Source organism: Danio rerio, chromosome 1, assembly GCF_049306965.1.
Source record: "Danio rerio strain Tuebingen ecotype United States chromosome 1, GRCz12tu, whole genome shotgun sequence".
Taxonomy (NCBI): Eukaryota; Metazoa; Chordata; class Actinopteri; order Cypriniformes; family Danionidae; genus Danio; species Danio rerio.
The window spans coordinates 61,959,391-61,975,783 of record NC_133176.1 but is presented as its reverse complement, the minus strand read 5'-3'; the positions used below and the strand labels follow the sequence as shown (position 1 = coordinate 61,975,783).

The 16,393-nt window shown below is 38.5% G+C and overlaps 2 protein-coding genes across 4 annotated transcripts; both read right to left on the bottom strand.

Annotated features, from left to right (window-relative positions):
• Positions 1-1,286: 1,286 nt before the first annotated feature.
• LOC141375395 (uncharacterized) lies at positions 1,287-9,680 on the bottom strand. Its single transcript, XM_073908748.1, has 4 exons — positions 9,605-9,680; positions 7,213-7,380; positions 6,655-7,132; positions 1,287-3,784 (listed from the first exon to the last, which is right to left on the bottom strand). Exons 2-4 carry the CDS (start codon positions 7,378-7,380, stop codon positions 2,352-2,354), a joined length of 2,079 nt encoding a protein of 692 aa, XP_073764849.1. The 5' UTR covers positions 9,605-9,680; the 3' UTR covers positions 1,287-2,351.
• Positions 9,681-10,885: 1,205 nt separating this feature from the next.
• LOC108190731 (uncharacterized) lies at positions 10,886-15,804 on the bottom strand. Of its 3 annotated transcripts, XM_021475875.3 has the most exons (5): positions 15,705-15,804; positions 15,589-15,609; positions 15,091-15,258; positions 14,593-15,010; positions 10,886-12,276 (listed from the first exon to the last, which is right to left on the bottom strand). In XM_021475875.3, exons 2-5 carry the CDS (start codon positions 15,589-15,591, stop codon positions 11,147-11,149), a joined length of 1,719 nt encoding a protein of 572 aa, XP_021331550.1. In that variant the 5' UTR covers positions 15,592-15,609; positions 15,705-15,804; the 3' UTR covers positions 10,886-11,146. The 3 variants fall into 3 exon arrangements, with proteins under 3 accessions (XP_021331550.1, XP_017212615.1, XP_021331551.1); XM_017357126.4 differs by having other exon boundaries at positions 15,589-15,804; XM_021475876.3 differs by lacking the exon at positions 15,589-15,609.
• Between the last annotated feature and the right edge of the window lie 589 nt (positions 15,805-16,393).

Below are 16,393 nucleotides of genomic sequence, written 5' to 3'. Positions count from 1 at the left end.
TCTACATGAAAATAACGTCCAAGCACCATTTGAATCTTAACGGACACTTTTCACAAGACGCGTTTAACGGTCTTTAGCATCTTAAACACCTTAAAGTTTTTAATATTTAGTTTTTTAACAGTATAAACACTGTATGTATTAATGTATATCATATTTACATCACAAAAAAACTAATTCCCACTTGTGTGAGGTGTTTGTAATACAGCGTCTATGGGGGCAGGACAGTAAATTTGATATTTCTCTTCTGGCTGCCGTTATCGGTCTCGGATTTTATTGCCACATTTGTACTTCCAGGACAAATGTCATTGAACCGCACTATAGTCGACCGCAAAGCCAATGTGAAGATGCTGGACTTTAGCGCTGTGTACAGTTGTAGTAACGGGCAAACGAAAAAAGAAAACAAAGCACAACGGCAGAACATTTCACAGGTAAGGTTTAGTTTTTTATGTTTTTGTATGTCACAAACTTTTGTGCTAAACAAGTAATGATGGTAATACAGTCACTTAATGTGGCAAATGGAAGCACCAACACGCACTAAATACTTGGGTAGTGCTACATTTGTTGAATAAAATCAGCAAACGTTGTAAATGAATACATCACATTAATGTAGATAAGTGTTAAAAAATGATAATTTTCATAATTTGATATTTGCGTACTGACCACTGGGAAAACTTTTGAATATAGATATACACCTATGACTCAGGATGGCTAGTACTCCACTGCACCTGTCCCACATTCATTTTAAAGGAGGGCTTCCCTGTACTAAAATGTCTGTATTTCCACATTCTATCCAATAGGCATACAGCATAGGTGACATCTAATGTAAATATCTATGAAGTTTACTAAGTATAATGACTTCCTCTGCTGAGGAACACCCAAATGTGAAAAGGGTCAACCGCAAACTCGGAGTAGATAAAAAAATGTATTCATTTATTTATTCTAAAGTTTAGATCGAACATTCAACCCAGACTAAATCAAGATGTGTCTTGATGTCACTGCCAAGATGGTGGCCAGCTCGTGCCACAGAGCTAACTAATGTGAAAGTATATATATATTTTTTTTACAGAGAATCCTTCTAAACTTTATTTCTATGACAGTAAATGAGTCTAAGTAAGTGCAATGTTGTTGCCTTAGCCTGCACCTTTACTTTTTCTATCAATTGATTAAAAGGGCACCCAGCATTATCTGTTCGTTTAGTACTTGTTTTAGCCATAATCAGCAGGATAAAACCAAATGTTATAAAACATATGACCATTACATGTGTGAAGATCACGACAGCACTCAACTTCAAAAAGATGACCAAAACATCAGTTTATTTACAAGAAAGAGTAAGACCAGCAATAAAACATCATGAATTAGAGCGAGGCTTTGTGAAAACCAGTCAAAACCAATATGTCGAGGCTTCAGTGTTTCGAAACCAGTCTCTATAGTGACATCTATTGGTCATTTTTAGTATCACTCTTAAACAACGGCAACAAAGAAATAGTTCAGTGAATTGAGGAATTATAACCCATGTTGTTTAGACCAGTGTTTCCTAACCCTGTTCCTGAAGGCACACCAAAAGTACACATTTTCAACCTCTCCCTAATCAAACACACCTGAATCAACTCATCAGAACACAAGAAGAGACTCCAAAGCATGAAGGTAATGGATCAGATAAGGAAAACATCCAAAATATGGACTTTTGGTATGCCTCCAGGAACAGGATTGGGAAATGCTGCACTAGACCAGCGTTTCACAAACCCCCGTTAACTTCTTATGTTGGATTCAGTTATGTTTGATTAGGGGAGTGGCTAAAATATGTACTGTTGGTGTGCCTCCAGGAACAGGGTTGGGAACCACTGCACTAGTCCAGCGTTTCCCAACCCCCATTACCTTCAGGTTTTGGAGTCTCTTCTTATGTTCTGGTGAGTTGATTCAGTTGTGTTTGATAAGGGGCGAGGCTGAAAACCTTTACTGTTGGTGTGCCTCCAGGAACAGGATTGGGAAACACTGCATTAGACTGCGGAAGATGGGGGTTTTCCTTTCGAACCGGTCAAATCAAACAGAATCACCAGGTCTGGGAATGTTTGTGCAGTTGATGATCCTTTGAATCGCTTTAGTCACATGACCTGGGTGTTTCGAAACATTTCGCAGCAGTGTTTGGACACATCTGCAGTTCGGGATCTCGGCAGTGTCAACGTCAGTTTTGTGCCAGCCATCCTTAATGAAGTCTTTGATTCAAAAACCCACACTGATCTGAACATTACAGTAAATAACAGTTCACTCGTTACATTTCACATTACAGACCCATGTAGCAAAGCAAGTTGGTATTTTTATAAACACAACATCAATGTATTTACAAATTTTACCTACAAGGATTTTAAGACAGCGTGTTTCTTCTTGTGGGTCTTCAAAAGCCATCGAAAACTGAATCTCTCGCTGCAGAGGGAGCAGTGGTACGGTTTTTCCCCTGTGTGACGTCGCTCATGATTCCGCACAGCCTCTGGTCGAGAGAAACACTTGTCGCAGTGTGAGCATTTATACGGTCTTTCCCCTGTATGAGTTCTTTGGTGAGGTTTTACTTCACTCGACTGAACAAAACCCTTCCCACAATAATTACATGTATACGGTCTTTCCCCTGTGTGGTATCTCTGATGAATTCCTAAATAAAATTTTGTCCTGAAGGTCTTGCCGCAGTCAGGACACAAGTACGGTTTCTCTCCGCTGTGAACTATTACTCTGCGAACTATTCCTCTGTGAACTATCTCGTGTCTATTCCGGTGTGAAGTATTACGGAAACGTTTGTCGCAGTGCGAGCACTGATACGGACGTTCTCCGGTGTGCAACATCTCATGTTCTTTGAGGGTTTTCTTATTGCAGAGAAGTTTCGGACAGTACGAACATTGAAGTGCCTGTCGCTGATATCCGGAATTTGACACTCCGGTGTGAATTCTCTCGTGGGTTTTCAAAGAGTTCTTAGTACCGAAACATTTGTTACAGTGTGAACACTGATACGGTTTCTCTCCGGTGTGAATTATCTCGTGGGTTTTCAAAGAGTTCTTAGTACCGAAACATTTGTTACAGTGTGAACACTGATACGGTTTCTCTCCGGTGTGAATTATCTCGTGGGTTTTCAAAGAGATCTTAGTACCGAAACATTTGTTACAGTGTGAACACTGATACGGTTTCTCTCCGGTGTGAATTATCTCGTGGGTTTTCAAAGAGATCTTAGTACCGAAACATTTGTTACAGTGTGAACACTGATACGGTTTCTCTCCGGTGTGAATTCTCTTGTGGGTTTTCAACGAGTTCTTAGTACTGAAGCATTTGTTACAGTGTGAACACTGATACGGTTTCTCTCCGGTGTGAATTCTCTCGTGTTGATACATGTTTGACCTATCACAGAAACTTTTCTGACATTGCGAACACTGATACGGTTTCTCTCCGGTGTGAGTTCTCTCGTGAGTTTTACAGGAATGCAACTCAAAGAATCTTTTCTGACAGTGTGAACACTGATACCGTCTCTCTTTGTTGACCGTTTTGTCGGTGTGTTTTTCCATATGGCGCAACAGATAATATTTTGACCTGAAACACTTGTCGCACTGGTTGCACTGGAACGGTCTCTCGCCAGTGTGCGCCCTAATGTGAATCGTCAGACAAAATGTTGATCTAAAACTCTTCCCGCATTGCTCACAGTGATAATTCTTTGGCTTTTGAGGTTTTCCAGAGGAACTCTTCCCTGTGGGCTGCTGTTTAGATGTAGAGGGCATTTCTCCATCACACTGTGGATCAGCAGCAAAACCTAAAATGGAGATAAAATGTGTTTTATGTCACTTCAGTAAACAAATAATCAGTAAAGACTGACATTTTAAAGGTTCACGAATCACCAGAGCACGTGTTTTGAGCTGTTGACAGTCGTATATGTGTCCCACAATGCTAAAAACACTATTAGGACACGTATATCTCACTAACAAGTGAAAATTGGTTGTATTTGCGTTATTTCGGGCAAATTTGTACTTCCGGTTTGAAACAAATTTTTTAAGGCGCGTCACGGCCATGAGATCTTAGCATGTATTCCAGCGTGTAGACTGGATATCTGTACCTGGGTGTCCTGTATTACGTCTCTGAGTGTGTTGCATTGATTCATGAGTATGGCTTGGTTCAAACCAATCAGCGCACTCCATTATGAATGCGCTGCAACTTCATTAGTATGCATGATAGCTTTCTTAGACTGTACCTGAAACAGTGTTCAGACGGCAGAGAGACGACACGCGTTGTGTTGCCAAAAGTTGTGGGAAAAGAATAAGAATTGTTTGGAGATACGGGTCGCCAGTGTTGCTTTCATAATGTGAAGGTTTTGTTTTATTTTCTCTCTATGAGAGCGCTGCTGGACTCACGTGTGGATCTGTAGACGTGACCCGCGGCAGAAATACGTTTGTTTGAAACATTTTTTACTCGAGAGCTTTTCTCATCAATGGTGAGATCCGGATTTGCTGCTCGTCTCCTTTATAAAAAGATGCAGCTCCAGTATGTGCTGATTGTCCTGTCTACAGATTTGGTAAGTGTGTGTGATTAGTGTCCGTTATTTGTTCATTCAGATGGCAAAGTTATAGTTGGTATGGTCAGCAGTAGTGGTGGGCAAAGCGAGGCTTCATGAAACACTGAAACAATCGAAGCAAATGAGTCGAAGCTTCAAAACGTTTCGAAACCCCACTCTTTTTATGTATTGCACTGAAACAACTTCAGCAAGAACATTTTAGCAAATTGAGGTATTAAACCCCACTTTGTAGAAGTATATATTCAAGAGATTTAGTGGAGCAGATAAGGTTTCTAACTTTCATGTGGGGATAGTGGGTTTGAATCCAGGCTGATATGGCTATTTTGAAATGCATTATACCAGTTGGTAATGCTTTGTTCTTGTTTCGTTTCGTTTCAACATTGGTCTGACATCCGCATAAACACTTTGTGAATGAATATGTCTTGTTTTGGTATTAAAACGGTTATTGCTAGATCAGACGTAGTTGTGGCCAGAAGGTATCAAGAATTATTTATATTTTTCAATAAATTTCCCATTTGTTGTATTTCATCAACGTCTCCCCAAACCCTAAACCCAACCATCAGTACTGTAAAAATATTTATTATTGTTTTAGTGTTACAAAAATGATGCTATATTGATGGCGTATCCACAGCTGTAATCTATTTAGGCTACACCATTAAACAGAAACATGATTAAAATACATAAAACCATGATTTGTGAGTATTTGTACAAGTCGGGATTCGAACCCAAAATACATTGGAAGAAGAGTAACAGCGTGCACACGCACAGTCCACTAGGCCACAAGAGACAGGTACAGAAACAGACTCCAGCAGTAACATGTAGATTTGCCAGGTCTTGAAGCGCTTCTTAACTGATCGATGCTTTGAACCACTTTAGTCACGTGACTTGGGTGTTTCGGATCATGCTTCGGTGCAGTGTTTCGAAACACTTGCGCTTCGGGATCTCAAAACTGTGTCGAAACGTCAGTTTCACCTCAGCCATCCCTAGTCAGCAGTACTCTTCCAGTGTTTAAAGACAGGCCTTAGTCAAAATGATTTACTAAGTTGATGAACTAAGTTACTTAGTTTACGTTAATATCACAACAATATTGAAAGATCCACTGTAAATGCTGCTCTCTGGGTTGGGGGGGGGGGTGTTTCATGGTCCTTTAACATGTTCTACTGAGGTTATTAAACTGCAGAAGTTTGTGATTTGAATTATTAGACAATAATGCACAATATAACATTATATTTTAATATAATATAAATTATATTTTAATTATACTACTCATCCTGTGCATTATTTTCAAATATTTCAATTGCTAGACAATGAATTTTGGTCACTTGACATCACAACCTAAATCTAACCTAATATTAATGTCTTATGATGTTGTGGACCTGCTGGGCAATAACTAGATGCACTACAGAATGTTACGTTTACACACACATCCACAAATTACATGCAAATTTTCACAGCTTAACCCCCTATACTCGCTACTTCTACTTTTGAAAGGGCTACCTTTTACTCATAGCTTGATTAATATTTACAACAGAGACTTTGTATTTGCAGTACATTTTTGGGCAAGTAATGCCACTTTTACTAGAGTATGATTTTTCAGTCTTTCCACCACTGATAATTTCTAACAATAAAACACACCAGAGTCAATTATTCCACTTATAGTGTGCACTATTTTCTAATAATTCAACATAGAGGAGTCAATTATTCTGATTATGAAACTTATACTGTGCATTATTTTCCAATGAAAACTTTAGCTTTGCAATTATTTTAAAATATCGACACATCTTAAGATATTCATCAGCCAATCAGAATCCACCATTCAGCAGCATCGTAGAATAAATTTGATTATTTAATTTCTGAATTTAAATACATTTAGACTCATTAGAAAAGCTTAAAGTGCTGTAAATTTCACTTTTATTTTAGCTCTGTTGTATTTATCGGCTCTTTTATTTTGATTATTTGATTCTATTGCATGATTCACTCCTGTACAGGAGCATCATAACTAATGTAACTTAATGAATTCTTTCCAAACTGAGCTCTTCAGGTGAAACTGTATTCATATCTCTATATATAAGATCACGTTTATCCAATATCATGCAGCCCTGTGTGTGACATACCTGGAGGAACAAAGTCGTCATCATCATCATCATCTGGATCATAATCGTCATCATCATCCACATCCTTCTTACAATCGTCATCATCATCATCATCGTCGTCATCATCATCGTCATCATCATCATCATCACAGTTATCATCATCAGGCTTTTCTTCTGCAGTGTTTTCTTCTTGTTTGATCTGGATCAGGTTAACACAGTCCTCCAGTTTAACAGAACACATCTTCATCGGCATCTGCTGTGCTCCATCATCATCATCCTCCTGATCTTCTTCTGTGGTGTTTTCTGTGCTCTGGATCAGGTTCCTGCAGTCCTCCAGTCTGACGGAGCACATCTTCAGTGTGGTCTGCTGTTCTCCAGCGTCTGGCTCAGAGCTCTGATGATCCTGAGCGTCAGTATAACAGAGTAAAGTCAGGCTGAGCTCTGAGTTCTGCGTGTCTCTGGATCTCTGAGCTCTGACGCCGCACAGCGAATCCTGACGCTGAAAAACACAAGAAACATCAGCTGCGCCTGACAGAGAGCTCATCAATCCACCTTCAGGACATGAAGATCTGCTCAAACCTCTGGCTGGAGTTTCTCTCCTCTTTCTCTCAGCTTGGCCTCCAGCGACGCCACCTCTTTCTTCAGCTGACAGATTTGACTGATGAAATCCTCAATATCCAGCATGGACAGATCAGTTCCTACTGATTTACAGCAGCTCACGTCCACCTGCACCTCCATGCTCAACATCTGCACACAAACAGTAAAACACATTAAATTTACATAAACAATTTTTCCTGAATGCTTTAATGCATGTATAACATAGATTTTTTTTAACTTGCTTTGATTATCAGAGAGTAAAAACAACACCTCCCCCCCCCCCCCCCCCATTTTGGACAGTTAAGAATAGTGTTTGGGACATTTCATATGCTGCAAAAGACTGTGTGTCTGTAACAAAATATAAAGCATTTAAAGTATTTTAAACAGCCACTTAAGAGCTTAAATGTGCTGTCCACGTATGCGGCCACTAAGCCCTGGGAGGATCATGCACCACACAAAATTTGAGAAGAAACCTGAAACTGAAAACATAAATATGATGCATTTTTTTTGCTAGAAAAACAAAAGAAGCATTTCATAAGAAGCATTTTTTGACATCGAGAAGAAATGTTGTGTTTTACATTGCTGAAAAATAAACAGTTATTCTCATATAAACGTAATATAATAAATGTGAAATACTTTTATTTGTGTATATATAGTCAGTGAAACATTTTTCAGTGTTTATTTAACTCATTTGCTCATTGTCTGCTTTCTTTTAAAGTCTCTAAATTTGATATTAAGCCTTGAAGGAAACATACTTAATTCATAGAGCAAATAATCCAATAAATATAATTCATATGCATTTAATAAATATTAGCATATTAATTTAATAAAATTAACATCTGCACTGGACAAAATATTTAGCCCAGCCAAGTCTGGTTAATTCAAACAAGAAACAATATTCACCCTAAAACATGAAATAAATGTTATAGAAAGCAAACATTTAACTTTCTCAAGCATCAGCACCAAATTATATATATATATGAGCGATTCCAGCGTTATGGATGTGACATTTGCAGTGAAAACTCAAAACATAATTTCACACAGAAAGTATATGTTGACATTATATCCAAACTTCTGTTTATATTTTCCAAAACAGCTCACCACAGAGTTCTGGGAGCAGAAAAATATCAATATGTAAACATGTCTTATATTTTAAATTAGGAAAATAAACATGCGTTTTGGATGTGACAAAAAAAGTTATTTGCGAATTTACAGTCGACAACAGATTATTTAGAAATTCTGACAGTTAAACTGCACAACTCAAACGACACAATGCTCATCAAACAGGTATGAGTCGGCTCACTATAGAATTAAAATGATTGATTTTATTTTATTTGACATTTTTGCTTTTATAAAGAATAAAGAAAAAGTGTCGTTATGGATGTGACACATTTCCATTATGGATGCGACAGCTGTGAAATTGCCACTTGTGTGATTTTGGCAAATTAAATATAATAGTTTGAAATACTGACAGATACATTTACGAGTATTTTTAAAGTACTGTAAAAACTTGCTAACACAAAAAAATGTAGAAACGGTTTCTCCATTTTGGAGAAAACTAAATTATTTTTTATGGCAAGGTTGACATTTGCATGGAATTGCCCATATATATATATATATATATATATATATATATATATATATATATATATATATATATATATATATATATATATATATATATATTGATTGATTGTATTTCTTTAAAAATAATGCTTCAATTAATGATCCGCCAGATATAACGACTATAAAATGACTTTTCAGAATCAGAAGCTTCTCTCTGCATTTACCCTGGTTTATTTACTCCAACTTGCAAATGTACGATAATTTTGATGTAGAGTATATTTAGGCTCTATTATGTTGATGTATGAAAGAGAAATGTTACACACATACTGTCTGCTCTATGGAATGCAAAACCTTTAAAGCTCAATATCTTAAAATCATTTAAACCGCACAGAACCATGTAATTGCAAGTTTATGATATAGCTATAGGAGAATTGCTTGACTAGATTGGCCGTAGTGTATGGGTGTTTCCCATTAGCTGGAAGGGCATCCATCCGCTGTGTAAAACCTATCCTGGACAAGTTGGCGGTTCATTCTGCTGTGACTATCCGTAATTAATACAGTGACTAAGCCGAAGGAAAATGAATGAATGAATATGCCGTAAAAGCAGAGATGTTGTGGGCCGACATGTTCCAGATGCACGTTTGCTGTCTGGATAACGTGTTATCACATATACCAAGGCTAAAACACGGCTACTGCTTAAACGCACAAGAGCGAACGCTTCATCTGAGCACATTTAAACACTGGAGGCAGAAAAATAACAGACATGAACAGATAAATCAGATTAATAACTTCTCTCAGCAACACTCACCGTCTGCTTTTCTTCTGTGGTTTTCGCGCTGGACTGGAAAACGTCACAACAGCGCCTCCTGACGCACGAGCGACGCGCTCGGCTCACTCCACAAAAGCTTTTTTCAGGGGTGTGGTTCTTCTCTCAGATCCAATAAACTACTAACTAGATTACATTTCAGAAATGCTGTTTTGTTCCACCTTTTAAAAGCTGAACCTGCTGGAAAATCAGGCTGGAAAGCGACCAGCTAAAACCAACTTGACCAGCCTGGTTTAAACCGGATATAGCTGGCTTTGGCTGGGCTCCCAGCTGGTTAGGCTGCTCAAACTGGTTTTTGCTGGTCATCTCCCAGCCTGGCCAGCCAAGATCAGGCTGGAAACCAGCCTGGAAATGGCCAAAACCCCACTAAAACCAGTTTCTTTACTAAAAACTTCCAAGGAGGTGTGCTGAAGCAAGTTGGAGCTAAACTTTGGAGGACACCGGCCCTTACGGACCGAGTTTGGACACCCCTGCTTTACGGCTCAGTCCCTTTATTTAATCTTGTCAGCTTCAAATGTCTATCAGAATGAACTACTAGATTAAATAAGGATGTAAAAACAGTGATAGCGCATTTTGTTAGCTTTAAATGTCAATCAGAATGAGCTACCACTCTAATAAATAAATTAAATATAAAACTAATAAAATAAAATTAAAATGATTCTACATTGATCAATAGAGTAGTAGTTAACTTCGATAGATATCTGAAGCTGACAATATGCGCTACCCCTGTTTTTACATCCTTATTTAATGTTCTGAAAGACATTTGAAGTCAACAAGATGTGCTAACCCTGTTTTGGTAGATGAAACATGACATTAAGCTACCAGTAGCACATTCTGACAATATGGATGCAGCCTTTATGATGCAAGCTGAGACTGCATCCCTCAGCGATGCAATGTCAGACACAATGCACTCAATGGAGCGAGTGACATCACTGTGAGGGGTGGGGTTAGGTGAGCGCATTAAAAAGCATTGGATGCAGCTCAGATTGCACTGCACCAGGTCTGCATCCAGAGCCCTCTCCATTCTGAGGAGGTAGCACAGATCAAGAACACCGGTCCAGCACGGAGCTAACGTAAAACACTTAAAATGAAGTATTTTACAGCGAATCCATCCTACTATTCAAGTTTATTTCCATGACTTTTAAGTGCAGTAAGTGGTGATACATTAGCCTATACTTCATCCATCAACTGTTTAAAAGGGCACCAAGCATTTTCAGTTCTTTTAGTATTTGTTTTAGCCATAATTAGCCGGATAACGTCAAATGATATTAAATATGTGAGTTTATTTACAGAAGGGGGAAGAGTGTCCTTTAAAACATCAAGAGTTTTAAATATGACGTCTTACTCAAAAGACACACACCGATCTGAACATTACAGTGAATTTACAGCAATCACAAAAACTAAATACATGTCTAACCAGTAATTAAAGCTGTACAGACATTCTTGTTTTAGCTTTTATTTTTAAGAATTAAATGAGACTCTGTGTTTTCATATACACACTATTAACGTAATTACCAAATTAAACTATGAGGATTCTGAGACGGCGTGTTTCTTCTTGTGTGTATTCAAAAGCCATGGAAAACTGAATCTCTCGCTGCAGACGGAGCAGTGGTACGGTTTTTCCCCTGTGTGAATTCGCTCATGATTGCGTAGAGTGTCTGGTCGTGTGAAACACTGGTCACAGTGCGAGCATGTGTACGGTTTTTCCCCTGTGTGGCCTCGCAGATGAATTCTGAAAGAAAGGCTTCTCATGAAGCTCTTGCCGCAGTCGGGACACAAGTACGGTTTCTCTCCGGTGTGAATTCTCTCGTGGGTTCTCCGGTGTGACTTACTTCGGAAGCGCTTGTCGCAGTGAGAACATGGATACGGACGCTCTCCTGTGTGCATCCACTCGTGTTCTTTCAAGACAGACTTACTATAGAGAATTTTCGGACAGTACGAACACTGAAACACACTGTCTCCAGTGTGAATACCTTCATGGGCTTTCAAGGCATTCAAAGTGAAGAAGCCTTTCTGACAGTGTGAACACTGATACGGTTTCTCCCCGGTGTGGATTCTCTCGTGGGTTTTCAATTGCATCTTAGTACTGAAACCTCTCGTACACTGCGAACACTGATGCGGTTTCTCTCCGGTGTGAATTTTCTCGTGTTGATTCAAGTTTGAAGTAGTACCGAAACTTTTCTGACAGTGCGAACACTGATACGGTTTCTCTCCGGTGTGAATTCTCTCGTGGTTTTTCAAGTTGGACTTGGAACAGAAACTTTTCTGACAGTGCGAACACTGATACGGCCTCGCTCCAGTGTGGGTTTTCTCATGAGCTTTACAGAGATATGATTCGACAAAGCATTTCTGACAGTGTGAACACTGATACGGTCTCTCTACGTCGTCAGTTTTCTCGGTGTGTTTTTTCACATGGCGCAACAGATTATACTTTGTACCGAAACACTTGTCGCACTGGTTGCACTGGAACGGTCTCTCGCCAGTGTGCGCCCTAATGTGAATCATCAGTTTAGACGGTGATCTAAAACTCTTCCCGCATTGCTCACAGTGATAATTCTTTGGCTTTTGAGGTTTTCCAGAGGAACTCTTCCCTGTGGGCTGCTGTTTAGATGTAGAGGGCATTTCTCCATCACAATGAGGATCAGCAGCAAAACCTAAAATGGAGATAAAATGTGTTTTATGTCACTTCAGTAAACAAATAATCAGTAAAGACTGACATTTTAACATGTTCTACTGTGGTTATTAAACTGCAGAAGTTTGAGATTTAGGTAAGGAATAATTGACATGGGGCTGTTAAATAATTAGAGAGATGTATATGTTAAATTATTAGAGAATAATGCACTTTATAACTGATATTTCGATGGACTTGAAATCAATTATTCTGCTTGCGCTACTCACACTGTGCATTATTTTCTAAAAATTCCACAGACCGAAGTCATTTATTCAGCTTGCGCAACTTATACTGTGCATTACTTTAAAATAATTCAACAAACCAGTCAATTATTCCACTTATACTGCTTACAATGTGCATTAATTTCTAATAATATAACAGACCAGAGTCAATTACTCCACTTATATGACTTATACTCTGCATTACTTCCTACTATTTCAATAGACTAGTCAATTCCTCCACTTATGCACCTTATACTTGTTATATTTCAGCAAACCAGAGTCAATTATTCCACTTATAATGTGCATTATTTTTCAATAATTCAACATACAGTAGACAATTATTCTGATTATGAATGATGGATTTGGATTTATACCTTCTAATAAGTCTCAGCATGGATCAACGATGATCCTTTTCTCATCATCCTGTTCCTGATTATATTCATTAAATATAATTATTTGAATGAGTATTTAACTTTTAACTGATTTTAACTAATGAATAAATTAACACACTGCTTTATGTAAATGTTCAGTGCCACTGCTCCTCTCTTTGTCTGTCCATTTTAACTTTGTTTTCAGGAGACACACAAACCAGGTTATAGGTAAGGGCAGACGGAATCTGCGGAAGTTTTTGGCTATTTCTGCAGAGAATTTTGGCAAAAGTCTGCAGATTTTTTGTTTTGTTTTGGGAGTATGTTAACTCAAACCCTAATATGTGAAATAAAAAATAATATCTTTTAAACTTTAATTTAATAATTAAAATGCAAATCCAATTAGATTCACTTTATTTGGTTAACAAAGCAATTCTCTAATATAATATCTCTACTAAAAGACAGAAAATATGACTGTACACTGCATTGTACATAAATCAGATGAACATTTTTACATTAGTCAATAATATTACTGAAATTAACAAAAAAAACTGAATAAATGTAGATTTACACACACTTACTCAAGTGAATAAACAGAATTAATGATGGGCTAAAAATCTGCGGAATTCTGTGTACGCAGATTCCTTGTAGGCCTAGTCCAAGGTCATGAAGACCTCCCTCCCTCTTTTGAGCTAGATTACTGATGCTGAGGAGAGGGAAACTCAACAGGAAACTACCTGTTTCTATTTGTCATGATATTGTCTACAGTAATTTAGTGGTTTTTATTGTTAATTCTTTTTAAAGTGATTTCTTTTTCTGCTAGGTAGACTTTGTGTATAGTGAGGATATTGTAGCCGAATGTTGATTAAACCAGTTTGATAAGACAGATGAACGTACAAGAAACAACCTTGAGTTTCCACAACAGATTATCTCTTGCGGCTATGTTTAAGCTTTTTACAGGTCTGAGATCAGCTCTTAATAGTTTAGGGTCGGCCTGACCCCCAAGAACCATGCCGCCATCCATATCTGGAGTTAGATGCAATCCTTCATCAACGCACACATTCAGAATTGTCTATTTTTGCTGTAACCAATGAGAGCTGTTTACGTGGATCCCACCCTTTCTGGACGTGTGTAAAGAGTAGAATTGCTGCATTGGTGTACTGTAAGTCAGAGCGGCCTAGGAACTGATTGTGAGTGTTGAAACTGCAAACTATCTTCAGTAAACTTAATTTATTGATTTGAATCTCTGACTCCGGCTCTTCTTCATCTGACAGACTGCTCATTCTTCTGGGTTAAAACTGTAAACAATCCCTACATGAAACTTATACTGTGCATTATTTTACAATTACAACTTTAGCTTTGCAATTATCTGTAAATAACTACACATCCTAAAATACTCATTAGCCAATCAGAATCAACCATTCAGCAGCGCCGTAGAATAAATTTAATTATTCAATTTCTGTATCTGAATATGTTTAGACTCATCAGAAAAGTTTAAAGTGCTGTAAATTTCACTTTTATTTTAGCTCTGTTGTATTTATCGGCTCTTTTATTTTGATTATTTGATTCTATTGCATGATTCACTCCTGTACAGGAGCATCATAACTAATGTAACTTAATGAATTCTTTCCAAACTGAGCTCTTCAGGTGAAACTGTATTCATATCTCTATATATAAGATCACATTTATCCAATAATGTGTGTGACATACCTGGAGGAACAAAGTCATCATCATCATCATCATCATCCACATCCTTGTTATGATCTTCATCATCATCATCATCAGGTTTTTCATCTGAACAGTTTTCTTCTTTGATTTGGATCAGGTTAAGGTATTGGTCCAGTTCATCATAACACATCATTGGCGTCTGGTGCACTCCATCATCATCATCCTCCTGCTCTCTCTGATATTCTTCTTCTGTGGTGTTTTCTGTGCTCTGCATTATGGTTCTGCGGTCCTCCTCCTCTCCTATGGAGCACATCTTCAGTGTGGTCTGCTGTTCTCCAGCGTCTGGCTCAGAGCTCTGATGATCCTGAGCGTCAGTATAACAGAGTAAAGTCAGGCTGAGCTCTGAGTTCTGCGTGTTTCTGGATCTCTGAGCTCTGACGCCGCACAGCGAATCCTGACGCTGAAAAACACAAGAAACATCAGCTGCGTCTGACAGAGAGCTCATCAATCCACCTTCAGGACATGAAGATCTGCTCAAACCTCTGGCTGGAGTTTCTCTCCTCTTTCTCTCAGCTTGGCCTCCAGCGACGCCACCTCTTTCTTCAGCTGACAGATTTGACTGATGAAATCCTCAATATCCAGCATGGACAGATCAGTTCCTACTGATTTACAGCAGCTCACGTCCACCTGCACCTCCATGCTCAACATCTGCACACAAACACCACATCATTAAAAAGAAAACGCTTAAACCAGCCTAAGCTGCTCAACCAGCCTGGTTTTAGAGGGGTTTCGACCATTTCCAGCCTGGTCTTAGCTGGTCAGGCTGGGAGATGACCAGCCAAGACCAGGCTGGAAATGGCCAAATGCCCTAAAACCAATGTGGTTTTACACCAAGCATAGGCTGGTTTTTTAGGATAGTAAAACACATTAAATACTATGTGTGTTGTGGATTTGTAAACAATTGAAACAGAGTGTTTTGGATAGTATGTTGTTGTGAGTCAGCCTTGAGCTTGATTAGTGTAGATATGTTATACACACCATAATGACGGATGAAACGAACTGCAGCAAAAGCAAAACACAATTACTATGATATTATCAAATAGCAACGAAATACCACGATGACAATACGGTTTTCCAAAACAGCTCACACACACCAACACACAATGTTAATAAAGCGATCGCCGTGTGCTCGAGGGGGCTCCGCTTTCCTGATTTCCTCGGTGGTTTTCCAGCTCCACAGAAGAACAGCAACACAGCGCCTCCTCCAACAGCGCCTTCATAACATCTCCTTCTGCAGAGCACAGAAAGTGGGCGTGTTTGGGTTTGTGGGTGTTCTAAAATTATGCAATCAAAACGAGGCTCCTTTGATGAATCCGCCCCTAAACACAACCGTCACTATGGCGCGGGCCAATCAGGTAACACTGTCAGGAAACGCTAGTTTTGGTCACTCCCACAAATCTGTTACTTTCTTCCCGCGGCCGTTATTTTCTATTCCGTTTAAAAATGTTACTTTGAATTTCTGTTACTCTCTTCCCGCCTCATGTCGTTATTTTTATTCCGTTTGAAAATGTTACGTTGAATTCAAATTAAATGCAGTTTAGTACAGTAGATAGCGGTGATATATGAAGGTTTTGTTAGCGTGTGTGTTTATTTAATTAGCACACAAGTTAATTTAACATAGTCCTTAATAAAGACGGTGATTTGATGTTTTCTCTTATATTGAGTTGTTCATTCATTCATTTTCACTACAAAAGATTTACAGTAGTGTGTTATAATAGCATCATCATCATAACCATCATCATAATGTAATGTAAAAGCACAGACTAATTGTCATGTTTCATTT